The following is a 21,435-nucleotide window of genomic DNA, read 5'->3' as shown; positions in this document are numbered from 1 at the left end:
TGGCCGAAAAAGTTTGGTTAGGTTAGGTTAGGTAGGTTAGGTAGTCGAAAAACAATTAATTCATGAAAACTTGGCTTATTAGGCAAATCGGGCCTTGAATAGTAGGCAGAGAAGTGCGTTCTGGCTACTAGGTACGACATATATATATATATATATATATATATATATATATATATATATAAAAATGACAGTGTCAGACCACGAAGGAAGAATCGAAACAGAAATTTCCTTAAGTACTTTCGTATTTAATAATACATCTTCAGAAGGATCTTATTAAATACGAAAGTACTTAAGGAAATTCCTGTTTCAATTCTTCCTTTGTGGTCTGACACTGTCACATTTGTTCATCACGTGTTAATTTTCGTGATTTACACACATTTTATTTATATATATATATATATACTGTGTATATATATATATATATATATATATATATATATATATATATATATATATATATATATATATATATATCTATATATATATATATATATATATATATATATATATATATATATATATATATATATATATATATATATATATATATATATCTATATATATCTATATATATATATATATATATATATATATATATATATATATATCTATATATATATATATATATATATATATATATATATATATATATATATATCTATATATATATATATATATATATATATATATATATATATATATATATATATATATATACACACACATATATACATACATACATATACATACTGTATTCATATTCATTACATGCACATACATGATTCATTCTCCTACCTTCTTCCCCTAAACCTGAACCCACCTCTGCCTCGGCCAAAGTTGCCTCGCCTATTATAGTTGGCATTGTAGAATCTCCCACGGCCTCTGTCTCCGTCAAAGTACCGACCTCTGCCTCGACCTCTATACCGTCCATCTGAGCCACCAGTCCAATGACTGTGCTCTCTGACCCTGTCACGGTCATCCCTGTAACTTGATCCATAACTCTCACTATCTCTCTTTGTGTTATCTTTGTATCGGTCATGCCGTCTCTCTCTCTCTCTGCTATCCCTGATGAATGTCTCACGGTACCTTTCATGTTCTCTGTACCTATCTGGGTCTCTGTGTCTCTCTTGTTCTCGGTATCTTTCCTGCCCTCTGTCTCTCTGAAACTCTCTGTATCTGTCTGTTCCTTTGTCTCCTTCCCTACTCTTAAATCTATACTCCTCATCCTGAATTCCACCATGTTCATATTTATCATATCCAGGATCGTGCTTTTCTTCCTTGATTCCCGACTCGTCATCGGCCTTTTCCTTGCTTCTCCCCGACCTCCGCTCTTCCTCCCGGTTAGAGTCTTCACTACTGCTCAAAGAATCAGTGTCTTCCTTTACCTTCTTCCTTTTCTTCTTCTTCTTCTTCTTCTTTTTCTTCTTCTTCTTCTTCTTTTCATTTTCATCGTCAGAGTCGTCAGACGATGATAAGCTCCCTGACGAGGATGATATCTTTCTTTTCTTCTTCTTTTTCTTCTTTTCTTTCTTCACTTTCACCTTTTCTACTTTTTCTTTTTTAATAGATTTTTCTGAAAAAAGGTAAAACACTGAGGGTCTAATTCTAATTTTACTTATACTAAACTAGGTCTATCTGAAAAATTTTGTTGCTGTAAAATTGTATTTTAACATTTTAGAATTAATGTTCATCTTGAAATATAAATTATTTAATCAAATACTCTTTTGTATTTTTATGCATTTTTCATTCACAAGAATAAAGACAACTACAAAAAACATATTGGCAACTTCCATTTATACCCACTCAACTTCATTCATATATATGCCTTGCCAACACTGGAAACAATTCAGCAATTCTACTTCTATTATGTTGCCTGGTAGTTTCTTCCATAAATCTACAACTTTATGATAAAGATTATGGTAAAATGATAAATTCCCTTCCCTGAACATGTCATGTAAAAATAAATACCAAATTACACTTAATTTGGCTATGGGGACATGGACAAGGTGCGCTGTGACGTCATCACAGGCTGGTCGCCTGTATGTGAAGCTCCCAGAAATGGTCGTGCGAGCCATTCAAGCACCGAGAGTTGCCACAAATATATTTTCAATTATTTGTTTTATGTATTTCCACTGTGGTTTTATTTTTTTTTATCATATATGATGCATATTTGTATCCTTTACAATATGTATACAGTAGAACGTTCATAATGTTCCATGGAATTGTGATACATGTGTCAGTAACCTGTCCACAATAAATGTTTATTGTTGTAATATTACTTGTTAAAAATTCACTAAAATTACAATATGTACAGTTTCACACATTATTTACACAGTAACCCACTGTATTACACACTCAGTACTTCGGAAGTGAGTAATAATCAACGAAGTAGTCCATGGTACAGTTCGCTCTCGTTGCACCAGGTACAGATATATTTTCGCTTCCTGTTTCTTCATTCTATGTGCTTGCAAATAACGCACTCACGTACACCCTTGGCTTTAGTAATTGTAGGTGGTATGTAGCCAAGCTTGTAAAGCGTAAGGTAGTCTTGAAAAGATTATAGGAAAAGATCAATTTGTAAGGTAGTCTTGAAAAGATCGCTTAGTATGGTCATTCACTGGAAGGGATTCAGTCATTCTGGAAGAGATTCAGCCATTCTGGAAGAGATTCAGCCATTCTGGAAGAGATTCAGTCATTCTGGAAGAGATTCAGCTATTCTAGAAAATATCCATGGAGAACACCACCATGAAAGTCACTAACACTGTTAATCTAGGCTACTTGTAACAGATGCATCATCACTGAACCAAGAAAACGATTCATCTATGTATCATCTATATAAATTAGAGATGGCATAGGTGGGCAAGGGTGGTGCTCAGAGCTACAACTGGATACGCTCGCTGTATCGTCTTCATAGGTGATGTATCACTTGCATCCGACCTTTGCATTAGGTCCTTGTTCACCAATATCATGACCCTTATATTCTTCAAATAATAAGGTCTGAATTTTACCGACAGAGCGCGATCTTTCAACACCGCGTTGGACAGGTGTTTAGGAGCCAGAGGCACGTGCGCCACCCATGGTTGCTCACTCAGTACTAACCCAGCCAGCAGCCCTAGGGCATTCTGGGAATTCTTTCCAAGACGACTGCCTCTCACTGGAGGTCCTAAGAGTTCATTTCGTACACAACCTACAGTACCGCGCACACATTTTGAATGGGTACGAAATATTCAAAAAGTGTTTTCTCGGTTGGCGTAGTTTCCAACTGACCAAGTTTTCTCGGTTGGCACAGCACAGTGGTTAATATCCCCTTTCATCCTTATACAGTATATACAGTACAGTACTGTACTTTTGTTATGTCAGTCCTTACTCTGTCTTCTTAAGAGTTTTTTTCCTCTCTCTCTCTCATCTTAATAAAAGTTTTTACTTGCTGAGATTAAATGTATCATTCTTCTCTGTACACGTTAGAGTGAGTTTATATGTACTCTATAATACAGATATCAAAGCTGAACTGCATAATCTTAACAGGGTTTAACAATGTTTTATTAAGAGGGGGAAGAAAGAGGAGGTATACAAAGTAGGGGAAGGATGATGGAAGAGAAGAAAAAAAAGAGGGGGGGGAGAAGGAAGGGGAGAAAAAAAGATTAAGATGAGGAGGAGGAAGAGGAAGAGAAGGACGAAGGTAGAAGAGTGAAAAGAGAAAAAAAGGGAGAGAAGGAGAATAATAATAAACTAATGAGTGGTAATGTAGTGGTAATGACAATAATGAAGATGGCAACAATAACAGCAATGAAGATGACGTTGGTAACAACTACGACAATAATGAGAATGATGACAAAGGATCAAGATAAAATTGACAATGGAGACCATGGCAATGATTAAGATGACAACACTGGTGATTATGATGATGATAAAGATGATAGTGATAAAAAATGACAATGAAGGTGGAGAGGGCTTATAGAGAACTCTCAAAACCAACAACAGGTAAACTACAGACAAACAACCACCACCAGAAAGGTGGAAATGCAAATAGAAGCACGAAGAAAAAGATAAAGACAAATGGATAAAATGAAACAAGGAAATGCTGGGAGAAATAAGAGTTAAGGCATTATGTGGTGCATCAAGCAGTGTTCTTGAATGGAATGACCACAAGGAGAAAACACCGTCAAACAGTTTACTGAGAAGATACCAGACAAACTAGTGTTTAATGCATTGTCTCTGAAGGAAGGTTAAGATTTCATTGCAATATTGGCACAGTTGTTACCTTCCTTGACTTGCAAGTCCCCGTCGTGGTCTTCGGGTGTCACTGCGACAGGTTGTGGAGCACATCCCTCCATGGCCAATTTCTGCTGCTCTGGCATCATGTCCTCAGTCATTTTGGGCACCTTGTATTCTTCAACGTGGTCAACTCGAATAGTGCGACTTGCCAGCTACAGCATTGCCATCATAACAAAAAAAAAAACTTATTCACCAAATATATAACCAAGAAACCAGCGTTGAATGTAATGAAACGCCATTTTCTGGGTGAGACCCAGAGGCTACCAGAGCTATCCAGGCTGATATGCTAATGTCAGACTTTGGCATCAGTCATGTGTATGGAGTTCTGTGTGCCTACCACAGACCACAAGCCAGAACCTGGCCCCCTCAGATGAGGCATGGGGAGTAATAGCCTATTGAAACCCCCATGTGGTTAGAAGCATTCTATGTCTGCCATCGACCGGATCAGGTACCCAGAAAGGTAAGCATTCCAAAACAAACCCCTATTCTGGTGAAATTGCTACCAAAAGCTGAACAAGTGGATAGAACTGCCCATAAAGAAACAAGCAAATGAGCATGATGTCATACGTCGCCGCTGTCTGCGCAGCTCCCCTCTCCCCGGGAGGGGGGAAGACACAAACCCCCACCCGGGTGATCCACTCTTCAGTTCTGAGGCTGGATGTCAAGACATGCGAAAAACCGCGAACCAGGGGAAGAGAGGGATACCGGGAAGCCTCCGGGTCTCACCCAGAAAATAGCGTTTCATTACATTCAATGCTGCTTTTCTGGGGAGCCCCTTCGGGTCCCTGGAGCTAATTACCCACAGAAGAACAGTAGAGGGACTTACCCGGGAGGTGGTCGCTGCTCACTCCTCAACCCGAGGTCGAGACAACTGGCTGCAACAGCCGACCCAAAGCGACACAGGCCCGACTAGGCTCAGGAACGTTCATGAGGGAATGCGCAGCCAAGATCCTGTTCGACTGCCAAAAACCCCGCACCCGAATGTCAGCCCAGGACATGTTGCCAAAATGGCAGCAAGAGCAGCAAACTTACGAACGTCATGGGCATGGGGATAGACCGCAGGCTGGCTAACCTTAATAACCCTGCAGACGACCTGGGAGACCCGCACCCGTGAAAAGGGAAGAAGGGAGACCGGATCAACTCAAAGCGTGTCCCTGGACACAGAAGCCATGGCGTTGTGGAGGGCCACAACCAGACACAAAACATGATGCACCCCCGGCCTGATCAACCATGCATCAACAACCCAAGGACCCCTCCGGAAGGCAGCAGTCTCATTCTTCGACAGAAAAGAGGCTGCAGACGAACAAACCGATCGCCACGACCGAAAGAGCAGACACCCATGCGCCGGAGGAGAGCATGAAGCTCCCTGGCCCGACCCCAAGAGGCTAATGCCAACAGGAAAAGAACTTTCGAGAAACAATCGGGAACCGAAGGGGCCACAACAAAACGAGGAGAAAAGAGAGCACCCTGTCCAATGACCAGGATGGCTCAGGTAGCCCATGAGCAGGTCAGATGTGACACAATGCACGAGACAGCTTGCGAAATAGTGCAGAAGTTACATCAATTCCTGAAAGCAAGCTGAAATGGCTCCGCCAGCACCACACGATACTAGGCGACAGTATTTGGCATAAGATGACGGTCCTGGAACAACCAAGAGAAAGGACAACACCACCCGAACCGAAAGCGAAGCACAACGGCGAAGAGTCAAAAAGAACCAGAAGGACCGCCAGGAAACCTCATACTGTCGCCAAGACGAAGCCCGCAGGTGGGACACTAACAAGGAAGCCACCTGATTACCATAATGATGATGATAAACGCGAGTCAAAAAGACCATACGCGAAGACTCGAGGAGAAGATCGATCCAGCCACGTGACGCTCCGTTCTGATCTGCTGGAAGAGGCAGAGCCACGGGAAAATCTCCGAGTTCAGACACCGAGCAAGCAGCACCTGAAACCACAGCTGGGCCGGCCAACACAGGGCCAAGAGGACTACTCTCCTCTGGTAAGTCTCCAAGCAAGTCAGGACCTGGAGCAACAGCTGAACCGGAGGAAAGAGGTACAGGAACCTCCACCTCGACCAGTCCTGCTGAAAAGCATCAACCCCGATAGCCTCGCAGTCGGGGAAGGGCGCCACATACAGCGGAAGGCGCCGCAACCACGCCGACGCGATGAGGCCCACCTTGGAGTGCCCGAACGTCTGGCAGAGCCAACAGAAAGAGTTGGCGTCGACCGTCCATTCCCTGGACAGGGGAACGAAATGAGACAGGCCATCCGCCAAGACATTGGACACTCTCCGCACGTGAACTGCCAGAAGAGCCAAACCCCGAGAACTTAGCAGACGAGTCACCCGAAGTGATCAGCACCAAAGAGCCAAGGACCGCATCGAACCCCGGCGCAGCTGTGTAAGCCGGACGGAAGGGGGCCCACTGGTCAGACCCAGAGACTTCAGCAGGGAAATCGGACTCGAATGCCTCCGTCACCACACCAGAAGGGGCAACCCTTGAGACTGCCAGAGTCTCAAGACCATCTAAACTCGAGCAGTAAATCGGCCTAGCAGAGCCAAGGAACTTGTGGAAGGTAACCCCAAGCCCCAAGGGCAGTACTTACAGAGCACATAGGGATAATAACCCTAGGCGCATGCAGCCAGAGTACTGTAGAATAACTCCTGGCTCGTGCAACCCCTGGAGGACAGTCACCCCACTCAAAGCACAGAGCTGAAAATCACTGGAACCAGAGCACACGGCCTTCGCCTCTAGCAGCCTTAGAACTGAAGGGTGGATAGCCGGCGCAGGGGTCTGGGGCTCCCCCTTTCCCCTCCCGGGGAGGGGGGGGGGGGAACTGCACAGACAGCAGCGTGGCGACGTGTGACATCATGCTCATTTGGTTGTTTCTTTTTGGGGAGTTCTATCCACTTGTTTGGCTTTTGGTAACAATTTCACCAGAACAAAGGTTTGTTTTGGGATTCTTACCTTTCTGGGTGCCTGACCCAGGCGATAGCAGACATAGAATGCTTCCAACCACACAGGGGTTTCTATAGGTCATTGCTCCCCATGACTCTGAGGGGGGGCCAGGTTCTGGCTCATTGTCCCCTGTAGGCCCACAGAACTCCATACACATGACTGATGCCAAAGTCTGACATTAGCATATCAGCCTGGATAGCTCCGGGGAGCCGAAGGAGCTCCCCCCAGAAAAAATTCCTTATCACTTAGACCAGTGCTTCTCAAAGGTTTTTAGACTCAAGGCCCTATTTTCCAATACTCTAAAGACCTGCCACACTTTCACAATTGAAAAACTTGCCTAATCAGAATACTCACCCCTAGCTAATTCTTGATGACTCAGATATACTAGTACTTGGAATTTCTGGTGGGTCTGTTCTTTTATCACCTTCCCTACTCTTAAACCTACACTTATCATCCTGAATTCCACCATGTTCATGTTTATCACATCCAGGAGTGGAGTGTGGTGTTGCAACCCACAAGTTGGAACCACTGATTTAACCCCCTGCACTGTGCACCTGCTTTTGGCAAAAACTTCATAGTGCAATTGTTAAGGACAGATTTTTGTGGTTTTTATAAATGTTCAGGTAAAGTTAATGTCAAAATGTTTCCAAACTCAACTATTTTTATTTGAAACCACACAGTGATGAAAACATTAGAAAACATTAAAATATAGCCTAATTAAAAAAACCAGATAACTCTCAAAACAGCATTCGTTGTTTGGCACAGTGCAGTGGTTAAACATTGTAAAGTACTGTATAAGAGGACATTATTTTATGTGGTGATTATATCCCTCACAGTTTCTTCTATCATCTTGTTTAGAAAGCTTCTAGATATTTAACCTATCTTCATAAGTAAACTGTCTGAATTCTGGAAGTGCAGATTTCCCCACGCCAAGATGTTAAAAAGCATATGAGACTGAAAGAGCTGTCCTGTCACAAATTCCCAACAACAGGCTTTACTTGACAGGGTTTAACCAAAATGTGAAGGTGGCTTAGGAAAAGTACCTGCAAGGAAAACCATCACCACAAAACACCCTACCTTGTCCAGTGATGAAACCCACCATTATATCAAGCAGGATGGGAGGGAGCAACTTGGGCAAGATGGCAGCAGAAGTGGAGGCTGAACAAAAAAAAATGACAAGAACTCCAATCCCTGAAGCTGACCCAACTCTGAATAAAGTCCAGATTAGAAAAAGCTTGGAAAGCAGAACTGAAAAACATCTCCCAAGTGAGTGTTCTTATAATCAGCCAAAACTAGACACTGTACTGTGCCAAGAGGCAAAGTGAACACACCAGGTCATGCAGTAAGATAGGAATGTTCAGGGCCCAGTTGATCAACAGCTTCTTCACTTCATTTAGAATAACATTAAGGATGGGATAAACCACCACCACTTCAAGCATCTGGGACCAGCAGAAAAATCTCTCCTTCCCTCCATAAAACAAAGAATTGCTTGCCAGCTATGAGGGTTCAGGAAGCTGGTAACATAACCGGGAACCTGGTAACATAATCAGGAAGAGGATCGAGACCCAAATTCCAAGAGTCAGGTTCAATTCTGAATCAAATATCTCATCCAGTAACATAAACAAGTCTTGTTCACCGTGCAGATCAGGAAGGTGGGAAAGAGAGAACCTGTATAGAATCTGAACATCACTGCTCTCCACCAGCACCAGGAACCAAACATGAAGCAGATAAATGGAGGAATCACACTAAAATTGGGATGGAGGTTAAAATAGCTACCCAAGCTGGAGAAAAATACTTACAGGTCTGGCCACCAAAACCCCAGAAGGATTATAGGTAAGCCAGGATTAAAGGCAAGCCATCATTTGCAGTCAATGCTTCCAACTGAACCATATTCCTTACCAGAAAAGTGGAAGGCTAACAAAAGGAGTCTAGGCCAGGAACACCATCCATATAACGTTTGTGTCAGAAAATACAAAAAAATTCCTCCCAATTCCTCTTGGGAGAAAAAAAAAAGCAGCCCCTCTACAGACAGAAGGGCAGCTGACGGCTCTACTCCATTCTCCTACCAACAGAACCCATTTTCCAGGGTAGCAGAAAACTTCCCCTCAGCTTCAGAGATACTGGCACAGGTACCTGTGGGCCCAAAAGGTGAAAGCAATTTGAAGCTGCAGTAAGGGGCAGCAGATGAGAAACCGCCTGGTACACAGCTACAAATCAGAAGAATACACCCAAATGTAAGACTCGTCCAAAACATCTGTAGATGGACCCAAGTTCCAAGGTTACAATGAAAGGAAAAAGTAGAAGAAAAATAAACATTCAAACAGAATGCAATAATGACCTGACACAAAAATAACTCGGCTACATTGGGTCAGTAGGGTTGAAGACAGGCAAAGAGAAATGCACAAACACATGAAGGAGGATGTTCTTCTGTTCAACTGGGAATCCATTGTGTTAATGGGGAAAGAGACTAGAAAAGTATTTTTGAACAACTGAGTAATAATGCTTGGAAGATAACTAAAATGTCTCCAAATATACCATTTCATTTCCTGGTTTTAATAAAGTTAGCATAAAATATCTATACATGTTATTCATCATAAAAGAATATTTCAAGCAAAGAACAGCCCCATCTTTTGCTAATGGATAATGCTTACCTTAATGCCATTCAGGTTATCCACAGCAAGAATGGTAGAGCGTTGATCTTCGTAACACAAAAAGGCAAAACCTTTGCTCTTTCCTGTTTTTTTGTCTCGCACCAAGTTAATGTTGACAATCTGTTGGGATTAATTCTGTAAATTTAGTATATGAGTGAATATCAATTACAAACAATTGGATCTCAATAAACTCTTAATTACCAATGCCCATGATGAAAGCTCTGATGCAGTTACTTCCTACAAGGCATTGGTCGTTAAACTAGTCTATAACAAAGGTAGTCACACACAAATGAAAAGCTACTATTTTATAAACTGACTTATCACAATGCAAAGTCATTGGTCTCAAGCTACATAGTTTTCCTTCCCTTTCTTCTACTGCTACTTCCAGTGTTCCTAATTTGGGAAGCTCACAGATATACCTGTTTTCCTGAATAGTACTTTGCATTTTGATGCATAAATCCCCTAAGGCCAAAAACTGATGTACTATAATCAAAGTGGCTAACAAAAGTGATGTGATGTCCCGTTTACTATTGGTGTGTCCTCAGAAAGTTTAATTGGGATAAGTTCAGGCAATTTAGTACATCAGTTTAGTCATGTCGTGAATGCTCGAGAAAACAGGCTGCATAGATACCTCCACTCTAGGGCTCACAACGCTTGCACCAAACTTCTTTGCACAGTTTATTTATTTACTTATTTTATTTTTTATTTATTTATATATACAAGAGTTCTTATATTCTTGTACAGCCAATAGTACGCGTAGCATTTCTGGCAAATCCTTAATCCTATGTTTCCTGGAATACGACCCCATGAAAAATCGTTTAACATCCAGGTACCCATTTTACTGGTGAGTTAAACAGAGGCTACAAGTTAAGGATTGACACCCAGTAAATCCTCCCCGGCCAGGATACGAACCCAGGACAAAGCACTCGCGCCAGGCGAGCGTTTTAACCACTACACCACGAGGACTGTTCAATTACCAAATGTATCAGTAATCCACAAATTAAATTCTACGCTGTCACATATTTCCTTTTTTTCAGCCACCTTGTAAAATAGGCAACTAGCTCAGACTCATATTTTGCCCTTTCAAATATTATGTTAAATGCCTTAGCCTTCACAATAAACTGTCTAGAAAAAAACAGTGCATCTTTGAGAAGCTTATGAAAAAGCCTCATTTCCCTTGGTATCTCCCATGTTATGACTGCCAATCATTACTTCATATATAACATATCAACACCCAACTCTCAAATATGAAAATAAACGCCTTAATGCCATTCTGGTCCATCCTGGACTATAATCAAATCCTTTCAAGACGGACTGAAACATAGTCACTTTCTTTATTTTCATACTTGTGCATTGGGTGTCTACATTTTCAGCCATGTTATTGTGACTTACATTCTACATATTTCCCTGCCTCATTGCCTTTTCCAAAGAATTTGATAAAGTATGAGAAGCACATTAAGTTTAATGAAAGACAGCGCACCAAGAAAAGCCATCAACATAATCAAAGGTGTATATGATAATTGTCCTAACTTACAAAGCACAGGCAGAGTCTTGATTTTATATCCTCACTCACATCTATATAAATTTAACCATTTCCACCCACCCACAAAGTCTGCAGGCAGCACTAAACAATCTTATTATTAAATTTATATTCACATTATGCATTTCTGTAACCTACTCTGTAATAATGTTAGACAGCATCGCAAAACCTGTCCAAACTAAGTATGTTTTGATCATAGTTAATGATGGATATCCCCAAGCCGACATATCTCAGGATTCAAATTGGAGTAATGACCATAAGGGTGCAATGGTTACAGTGTGTTGTAAAGAACATAAAATGCTGAAAGAGTACTCAGTATTGATTTTGTAGCCAATATAATTCTTTGTCAGATTAGAAATTATGACAGGTTTTATTACTATAAATTTTCAAAATCATTGCATATTACTTCATTTTTTTTAACTTTTAATCCCAATACGGTACCCAGTTTTTACTTTTAATGCTTAATTTGGTGCCTAAGACATATTGCAAAAATTAAACCCTAAAATGTCTAAATTTTGTGTAATTTTTACTAAATACATTTAAATGCTCTTCTATAGGTTTCAGAAAAGTATTTTCCTAAATGTATTACCTAAAACAAGCAAGTATCTTCTTACCTCCCCATACTGAGAAAAGACACAAACAATGTCACCCTCAGTGAGGTCATAGTTGAGTCCACCAAGAAAAACCCAGGCGCTGTCACGATATTGTTGATGCCACGAGTTCTTCACGCTCACTCCAAGTTCCAGTTCCCGTTGATTCAGCTTCTGGATGTTCTTCACATTTCTGAAGATTAAACAAAAAAAAATTATGTGTAGTACCTGTGTCATAAATAATACGTGTTAATACTGCACATGAATAATAATAGCACACAATGGACATATTTTGTGGGTACAGAACTAAATTTAGAATGTTTACTTAATTTTACATTTCAGACAACTTCTTAATCCAGTAAATATATATATATCTTGACTATTCCTACCATTTACAAAATGCCACTTAGAAATAGTCACAAACTGTACATCCAAAGCATTTCAGTTGCAAAACTAATAATAAATTTAATTGTCATGAATGCTTCATGGACCTCACAGTAAATTTGATCATCAAGGAGATTCTTAAATCGCCATTCACTCTGGCACTTTTGGTTCATCCACTTGGACTGGTCCGTAGAGCTATGGACTCAGCTCTTGCAGGACATGTGTTTGATCCCTGATAGTCAAAGTGGTTTGGCTCTGTTCCTTCACTTCATCCTCATATCCTAGTTCATCATTATATTCCTTCCGAGTGTTTTATAGGTATGCTGTGAAGGCTTAGCACTTTCTCTTCATAATTATCTTGTACCTCTGGCAATTGTAGAGTGCATCTTCCATTGTACTTTCAACCATGTCACTTCAGCAAAAATCTTGAAACTATCATCAACTACAAATACTGCAAAGCTATAAATACACAAGTATTAATCTATAGGAATTTGGCATTATTTAATTCTTCAGATATTTTTATTACTTTTAATTTTTTATTCTGTATCTTAAAATTCAACTTAATTATTATCTTTACTTTTACAATATGAAAACAGTCTTCCTTATTGTTCATTTTACATTCATCAATTCTGAATATAAAGAAACCTGTACTAAGGATTTGATAGACTGATTAACCAAAAATACATCTGGGCCAGTAACAGCATGACCATTGGTACAGTATAATCACAAGTATTCATCTAACTACTGTATTATGTTTGGTTTACAGTCTCAGCTAGTTGAAGCCTAACTCTAAACCTGACCAGGCCAATATAGAGCAAAGAAGATGTAGTGCCAACTCCAAAGGTTCTCCTATTCTCCCCCAACAAATGTGTAAATGAAGAGTCCTTCATGAACAAGAAGGGGACACAAGAGGAGAGGGCTCTGCCTCACTAGTTAACACTTCTGTCACCTTTAATATGACCCAGGGGCAGAATGGCACTTTAGCCAGTGACAGGGGCTGAGAGGCTGAACAAGTAACAGTCTTACTTTAAGGAACCCCACTGCTCAAAGCATAAGCCACAGAGGAAGGTCTGAATCTAGCAGAATTATCCAAGACCAGGGAATCAAAAGCCAACCTTAAAAAAGAAAATGGAATCACTTTATCTTTATGCCAGTAACAGATGGGGAAAAGCAAAAGCCTGCAGTATAAGATACACGCTAACCCAAGGACCACTGCCTGGAAGGTCACCACCCAAGAGGGAGGTTTGGAAAACACAAAAGGTCTAGCAATGACACTAAGTGACAGACAACATAAATGGCCATCAAATGGCCATCAGTGTCAAAACATGCAGAGAAGCATCCTGGGATGCTTCTCTACATGTACATCGGGAGGAACAACTTCCCGATGTACAGGTACTGGACAATCTGGACCAAACAGTCAATGGGTAAAACTGCCTGGGTTGAGTACTGTAGTGGCTACAGCTGCCAAATATCAACATCCATTTTAACTTGGCAAAATGAGTGTGTACAGTGCTATGAGAAGAATGGAAAGATCACTTCACTCAACACCCAAGTGCAGAAACAATTATAGATGCAATGCTCAGACGCTTGCATGACTGTGAACTAAACACAACACATAGCCTATCACACAATTATCTACACATCTCCTTCACACAGATCATACATTGGCAACCAAGTCACAGACGCTACCTCAGGAAATAAGTTAAAATAAGGTGGTTAAAAAGGTTTGCTGATGGTGCCAGGGAAGAGAACTGTGAAAAAAAAAAGTGCTGAAACAAACAAGGCACCAAGAGACAATTATGGTGGCTAGCGCACACATTTGCAAAATGTAACCGGCATACCCCAAAAGTATCAAGCGCATTTTACTTTCAGCCATTATTTTATTTTCACTATTCACTGTATTGTTTACTACTGTAATATACAGTATACTGTATATATATTTATATATATATATACATACAATGGAACCTTGAATAACGACTTCAATCCGTTCTGGCACATTCGTATGAAACTGACGTCATTCAAAACAAAGTTCCCGATTGAAAAGAATGTAAATAGAAATAATCCGTTCTACCACCGAAAAACATCAATATGATATTCGATGTTTTAAATAATGAAGCAACCTACCTTACATACACTGAACAAACCTTTATGACATTTTTCTTTCTTCAAATTTATTCAATTTTTTTTTCATTTTTTGTATAGCAAACGGTTTGTTCGGTCTTTGTCAGGTAGGCTGCTTCATGTTTCTTAAAAAAAAATAAAAAAATGAAAAAGGTTTGTTTGGTGTTCGGCAGGTAGGCTGCTCCATGTTTCTTAAATAAAAAATAAAAAAAATAAAAGACAGTTGAAACAATTTGAAAAACAGACAAATGTCATAAAGGTTTGTTCAGTGATTGGCGGGTAGGCTGCTACATTATGACAATCTTTCTGTGTTTCAAATGTGTTCCATTTGTTTTGTATTTTTTCATTTATTTCTCAATAATGGAGCAGCCTACCCGACAAACACTGAACGAACCTTTATGGCATTTGTCCGATTTTCGAATTGTTTCAACTGTTTTTTTTTTTATTTTTTTTTATTTAAGAAACATGGAGCAGCCTACCTACCGAACACCGAACGAACCTTTTTGACATTTGTTCTTTCTTTAAAAAAATTAATTTCGTTTTTCTACAATGTTATTGTCTTGCCTATATAAAACAACATCTCTTTCTAGGCGTTTAACGATGCATAAGCAACAGGGCTCCATTAAGGAACATATAATCTCTTCCCACAACCAGACCATCACCAGAGAAATCTTAACAAACAACACAGAAATCATCGATAGATACAGCGATAGCAGGCGGCTTGACATCTGCGAGGCACTACACATCAAGAAGTCAACACCAGCAATCAACAGCCAATTAATGCACAACTATATTCTACCCACTTCAAGACTCCGCAACAATATAGAAGCATCAAGAAATATGGGCCAATAGGCACTTTGCAGTTACTTCCATTCTTCCCTTTAATTTACCCAATTTATACCCACTGCTTTAAGTTCTGTCTTGTGTTGAAAGTTTTGTTCACCTCATCCAAAACTGTTGTAACGTATCACCTCACCCAAATGCGGGTATATAAGATGAAAGCTGTTTAAATGGTAGCATAGTAGAACACTGTTTAGTGTTTGCAGGTTATAGTTGTGTGTTTGTAAACTAAAGTCTTTGAAAATGTAATAAGTTATTACGAAACGTGTTCAAGTGTCGCGTCAGACTAGAAATAAAAATGAATTTTGGAGAATTGATTTTTCAATTACCATCGACAGTGAAAAGAAACATAAGAAATACTGTATTGAGAAAATTCGTGTCAGAATTATTAATCTTACTTTTTTCGGTCATATTTAATAATATATGTTTACAAGAAAGACTGCTACCAAATTATACTAATAAATAAATATAAATATAAATATATATATATATATATATATATATATATATATATATATATATATATATATATATATATATATATATACTGTATATATATATCGAAGTCAGCTGCAATTATTCATTGCCACAGGATTTGAAAATGATTGCACTCCCTTGATAATGTGGAAAACTAAAAGAAAGTTTTAAAACTCCTGCAAGTTTAACACGAGACATCATTGGAGGTCAAATACATTAACTAACACCAGCTGAGGTATAGCAGTGCTCAATAAGAGGTGGATACATTTCGAAGGTAATATATACTGCATCTAAACAATTTGGTAATTTTTTTTCAAATTTAATTTCAACATTATTATTTAGGACTACATCACTGACAATATAAAAAGTGCAGTGCATATATTTTATTATATGTCCATATAACAGAAAAAAAAAAAGGTTTAATCATTAAACATTCAGTTACCCCTTAAATATGGCAGCGCTACATTTTGGCAGTCTTGGCCTGAGTTTTCTATAATTACTTTTAGTCTTTGTTTTCTGAGCCTGAAAACCAAATAATGCATCTAGAAATAACTACAGTAGTTCCAAAATCCAGGCCATCATTACATGACTTTTCCTGCCTAGCCAAAATGCCTAAGAGATGGGTTGCCTGTGAGATTAACCTCTCGGATGGAGGTGCACTTCAGTCCCTTACCTTATAAAGTTCTTCTTTGCTGCTAACGATGCAATCCACTTTTAATTTACCCCTGTAAATAAATTGCAAGAGAAAATTCAGCCACTCAAAATAGGGGATAACGGAAAAATAGAGAAAAATAGATTTACAGGGATGGGATGGGAGGGGGGTGGGAGGGGGATGGTATTTAAGGGATGCCAATCTGTTACTAGAATTTTCTTGCTGAAATTTCAAGAGTACCTGTACTGCAGTTCCATAGTCTACAACTTATTTTTTTTCCAATACACAGAGGGGGGGAAGGCACACTTCCCCTCTGTGCCCTTCAGTTAGGTTAAATAAATGAGCTCACAAACTTAAAGGTAATCACAAAATATCCTTTGCAAAGGATAAACTTGAAAAAAAAAAGTACTGTACACCCATAGGATCCATAGTCCACCTAGGCCTATCCCTGAGAGGTCCAAGAGAGCAATATATCCCTTTCCTACTTTTCATTCTTTAAAATACAGTATTGTTTTAGAATCAAATGAAGGGAGTTGATAAATTAAATGAGAACAAGATTTAATAAATTAAAACCTGCCCACCTCATCCAACTCATCATGAAAAACAAAAGCAGTGATGATCGCAGAGATGAGTCAATTACTAGCACCCATAACCTTTTATAATGAAACCAAACCAGTTGAGTTGCTCTATGATTACCACAACTTATTATAAATATTAATTTACTTGATAAGAAAAATAGGTAAAAGGATACTTTAGGTTCCTAAACTTTTTGGAAGACCTCAATAAACTCTAACAGCATATAATTTTTATTGAGACATGAATTAGTCACTTAACAGTTTGTGTTGCCTAGCTGTAACACTGAATATGGGGAACACTTATGTTGGATACAAAGTACAATAATTTTATACAGCAGCATTTTGGACATTTTGTAGTTTCATTCATAAAAACTCTTATTAAAAAATTATATATTTTGCATTGACTAACTTTATACCCTCACTATAGCCAACAACACACTTCACATTATTGTATATCACTGGTTAATTAGATTTTAAAATCTATATGCAAACTGTCTTCCTGTGTGAATGGTCTGTACAGTATCCAGTGGGGTACAAAACACTTGAGGATATACCAGTAGGGCTAATATCAACACGAGATGAATTTTCTTAAATTAATGACTTATTTATACATGATTTAGATTACAATTAAAATCAGTGGTCTGCACAGTCGGCTCACAACGTACTGGTCCTGGGTTCTTTTCCAAGACAGGGAAGATGATTGAGCATGTGTCCTTACTCCCGATGCCTCTCTTCACCAAGCAGTAAATAGGTACCTGAAAGTTAGTTGATTGGTGTGGGTTGTATCCTGGGGAAATGGTCAGTTGTTAGCTGGTGAACCTCAATAAGCCTAAGAGGCTTCCTGCCTTTGGCAACTGGAACATATTAGGCAGAGCCTAACTGGAAAAAAGATTAATTAGCAAGCAAACCACTGATACAGCTCTATTTAAATTCAATTCAAAGAAATTATAGGTGGTAGAAACTGACATGAACCCTTAGAGTAGTGCACTTCCTAAGCTAGAGGATGAGTGGGGGGATCACTCACTCTACCCCAGCCTCCCACAGGCTACCAACACATATACAACCAGCCACAGGCTACCATCACATTCAAATACTCACAGGGTGCCAACACAACAACTCACAGGGTGCCAACATAACAACCCATAGGGTGCCAACACAACAACTCACAGAGTGCCAACACAACACTCACAGGGTGCCAACACAACAACCCACAGGGTGCCAACACAACAACTCACAGGGTGCCAACACAACAACCCATAGGGTGCCAACACAACAACTCACAGGGTGCCAACACAACAACTCACAGGGTGCCAACACAACAACTCACAGGGTGCCAACACAACAACCCACAGGATGCCAACACCCTGGTGGGGTGGCCTAACAGCTGAGTGGACAGCGCTTCGGATTCGTAGTCCTGAGGTTCCGGGTTTGATCCCCGGTGAAGGCGAAGATAAATGGGACAAAAAGTTTCTTTCCCCCTGATGCCCCTGTTACCTAGCAGTAAATAGGTACCTAGGTGTTTGACAGCTGCTATGGGCTGCTTTCTGGGGGTGTGTAACAAAAAGGAGGCCTGGTCGAGGAGCGGGCCGCAGGGACACTAAGCCCCAAAGTTATCTCAAGATAACTCTCAAATACCCACAGAGTACCAACACCCACAGGGTGCCAACACAACAACTCACAGGGTGCCAACACAACAACTCACAGGGTGCCAACACAATAACTCACAGGGTGCCAACACCCACAACCATCCACAGGGTGCCAACACAACAAGCCACAGGGTGCCAACACTCACAACCACCCACATGGGTGCCAACACCCACAAGCTGGGGCTGCAAGTATAATTAACCTATATCACCCTGGCTACTCTTTCAACAAACCTAACCAATACATAGACAAGATCATGAAAATAGCAGAGAACTTGGCTTTTCTTTGTTATATATATATATTGAACCCTGTGTAAGGTGTGTGATCATTGATGTAGTATGGTTATGTCCTGGATCTTTACATATACTACTGCCCCAGCTAACCCATACCACCCCCAGCCACATGTACTATCACCTAAGCCACCCACAGCCCCCTTACACACCCACTGGATATCCGCACCACTCACGTCACCCACACCGCCCTCGGGATACAAGTCACATCAAACCCAAGATGGTTTACCAACAGGTTTTAAAACTAATCTAACCTAACCCTACCTATGCTAACTTAACAATATATAAAGTATTCATAATTAGAAATTAACCTAAATTATTGGGATCATCTCAAAGCTCTCCAAATGTACTCACTAGAAAGGAGACGAGAGATACCAAATAATATACACATGGAAAATACTGGAGGGACAGGTCCCAAATCTGCACAGTAAAATAACAACGTACTGGAGTGAACGACATGGAAGAAAATGCAGAATAGAACCAGTGAAGAGCAGAGGTGCCATGGGCACAATCAGAGAACACTGTATGAACATCAGAGGTCCACGGTTGTTCAACGTCCTACCAGCAAGCATCAGAAATATTACAGGAACAACCGTGGACATCTTCAAGAGGAAACTAGATTGTTTCCTTCAAGGAGTGCCAGACCAACCGGGCTGTGGTGGGTATGGGGGCCTGCGGGCCGCTCCAAGCAACAGCCTGGTGGACCAAGCTCTCACAAGTCAAGTCTGGCCTCGAGCTGGGCTTGGGGAGTAGAAGAACTCCCAGAACCCCATCAACCAGGTATCAACCAGGTAACCTTGGTTGAAATGCCTGCATATGATTTAACCATACCCCACTCTAGCCATCTACACCATATATAGGAATTACATCAGATATTATGTAGCAGCTACTTCCATGTTCTTAGAAACAACACCCATATTATGAGCAGAGTAGAAGGGAAGTTCCTTGGTGTTCACATTGACAACATATTAAATTTCCATTGCCATATACAAAATATTACTAAAAAGTTTATAAAACTGTAGGCAATCTCTCCAAAGTCAGATACTATGTACCTCGCCCTGCGCTAGTTACTCTGTTTTATTCACTCATTTATCCATATTTTACCTATGGTGTCTGTGCCTGGGGATCTACCACCCTTAATTATGAACTATGTATTTTCTCCATTAGCAGCCTGCACCACCCACAGGACACTTACACCATCCATAGTATGCCTGCACCACCCACAGGACACTTACACCATCCATAGTATGCCTGCACCACCCACAGGACACTTACACCATCCATAGTATGCCTGCACCACCCACAGGACACTTACACCATCCATAGTATGCCTGCACCACCCACGGAACGCCTGTGCCACCCATGGAACGCCTGTGCCACCCACGGGACGCCTGCACCACCCCACGGGACACCTGCCCCACCTACGGAACGCCTGTGCCACCCACAGGACGCCTTGCACCACCCCACGGGACACCTGCCCCACGCACGGGACGCCTGCCCCATAAATGGGACGCCTGCACCACCCACGGGACGCCTGCCCCACCTACGGGACGCCTGCAACACCCACGGGACGCCTGCACCACCCACGGGACGCCTGCACCACCCACGGGACGCCTGCACCACCCTCGGGACGCCTACACCACCCACGGGACGCCTGCACCACCCACGGGACGCCTGCACCACCCACGGGACGCCTGCACCACCCACGGGACGCCTGCACCACCCACGGGACGCCTGCACCACCCTCGGGACGCCTGCACCACCCATGGAGCGCCCACATCATCTACAGGGCGCCCACACCCTCCCAGCCCTCCACTGATCGCTCAAAGCACCCTAGCCACCCACTGGCCGCCCACTGATCGCTCAAATCCCTATCGCTTGGGTCTGGTCCCACCATGGACGCCCCAACCGGACACCATCTCAAAATACACAAAGCCATTGTTATGTTACACTACTTGATACTCTAGGAAACTTACGTCAGCGGGTTCATATTGCACTGTTTCGGGGAAATGCGTAAATTTCAAAATAATAAGGATTCTTAGCAGAAAATGGCCAGGAGCGGCGCTTCTCTTGTTTTTGTTTGGCGAGTCCCTGGGTCGGCTACACTACAAGTACCACACTCGTATCTCTATATTCTTTATTCATCTTTATATTTTACATTGTGTATATTTATTTAACCACAATAAAATAACTGACACAAATATCGGCCAACTGTATACAGTATGTACATATTTGCAAACTATGTATGCTATTATTTCCTTTTTTATTATTGTAAGTTACTTAGCATAGGCCTTGGAGACTGCTTGCGGTCCCAGCCCATTGTTGATATACAATATATCAACAATGAGCTGCCGACTAATATACACTACCGTGTAACTAGCTCATTAAGACTGTAACTTACTGAGATAAATTAATTTTGCGATCCTGAGCCCAT

General features: G+C 40.8%; 1 protein-coding gene across 1 annotated transcript; it reads right to left on the bottom strand.

Moving 5' to 3' along the window:
- Nucleotides 1–714: 714 nt before the first annotated feature.
- Nucleotides 715–21,135, bottom strand: LOC123764707 (RNA-binding motif protein, X-linked 2). The gene is made up of 5 exons (XM_045752743.2): nucleotides 20,978–21,135; nucleotides 12,040–12,208; nucleotides 9,886–10,005; nucleotides 4,262–4,427; nucleotides 715–1,573 (listed from the first exon to the last, which is right to left on the bottom strand). Exons 1-5 carry the CDS (start codon nucleotides 20,989–20,991, stop codon nucleotides 792–794), a joined length of 1,251 nt encoding a protein of 416 aa, XP_045608699.1. The 5' UTR covers nucleotides 20,992–21,135; the 3' UTR covers nucleotides 715–791.
- Between the last annotated feature and the right edge of the window lie 300 nt (nucleotides 21,136–21,435).

The sequence above is a fragment of the Procambarus clarkii genome, chromosome 48 (assembly GCF_040958095.1).
Source record: "Procambarus clarkii isolate CNS0578487 chromosome 48, FALCON_Pclarkii_2.0, whole genome shotgun sequence".
Classification (NCBI taxonomy): domain Eukaryota; kingdom Metazoa; phylum Arthropoda; class Malacostraca; order Decapoda; family Cambaridae; genus Procambarus; species Procambarus clarkii.
The sequence above is the reverse complement of the archived record's forward strand: the minus strand, read 5'-3'. Positions and strand labels throughout refer to the sequence as shown.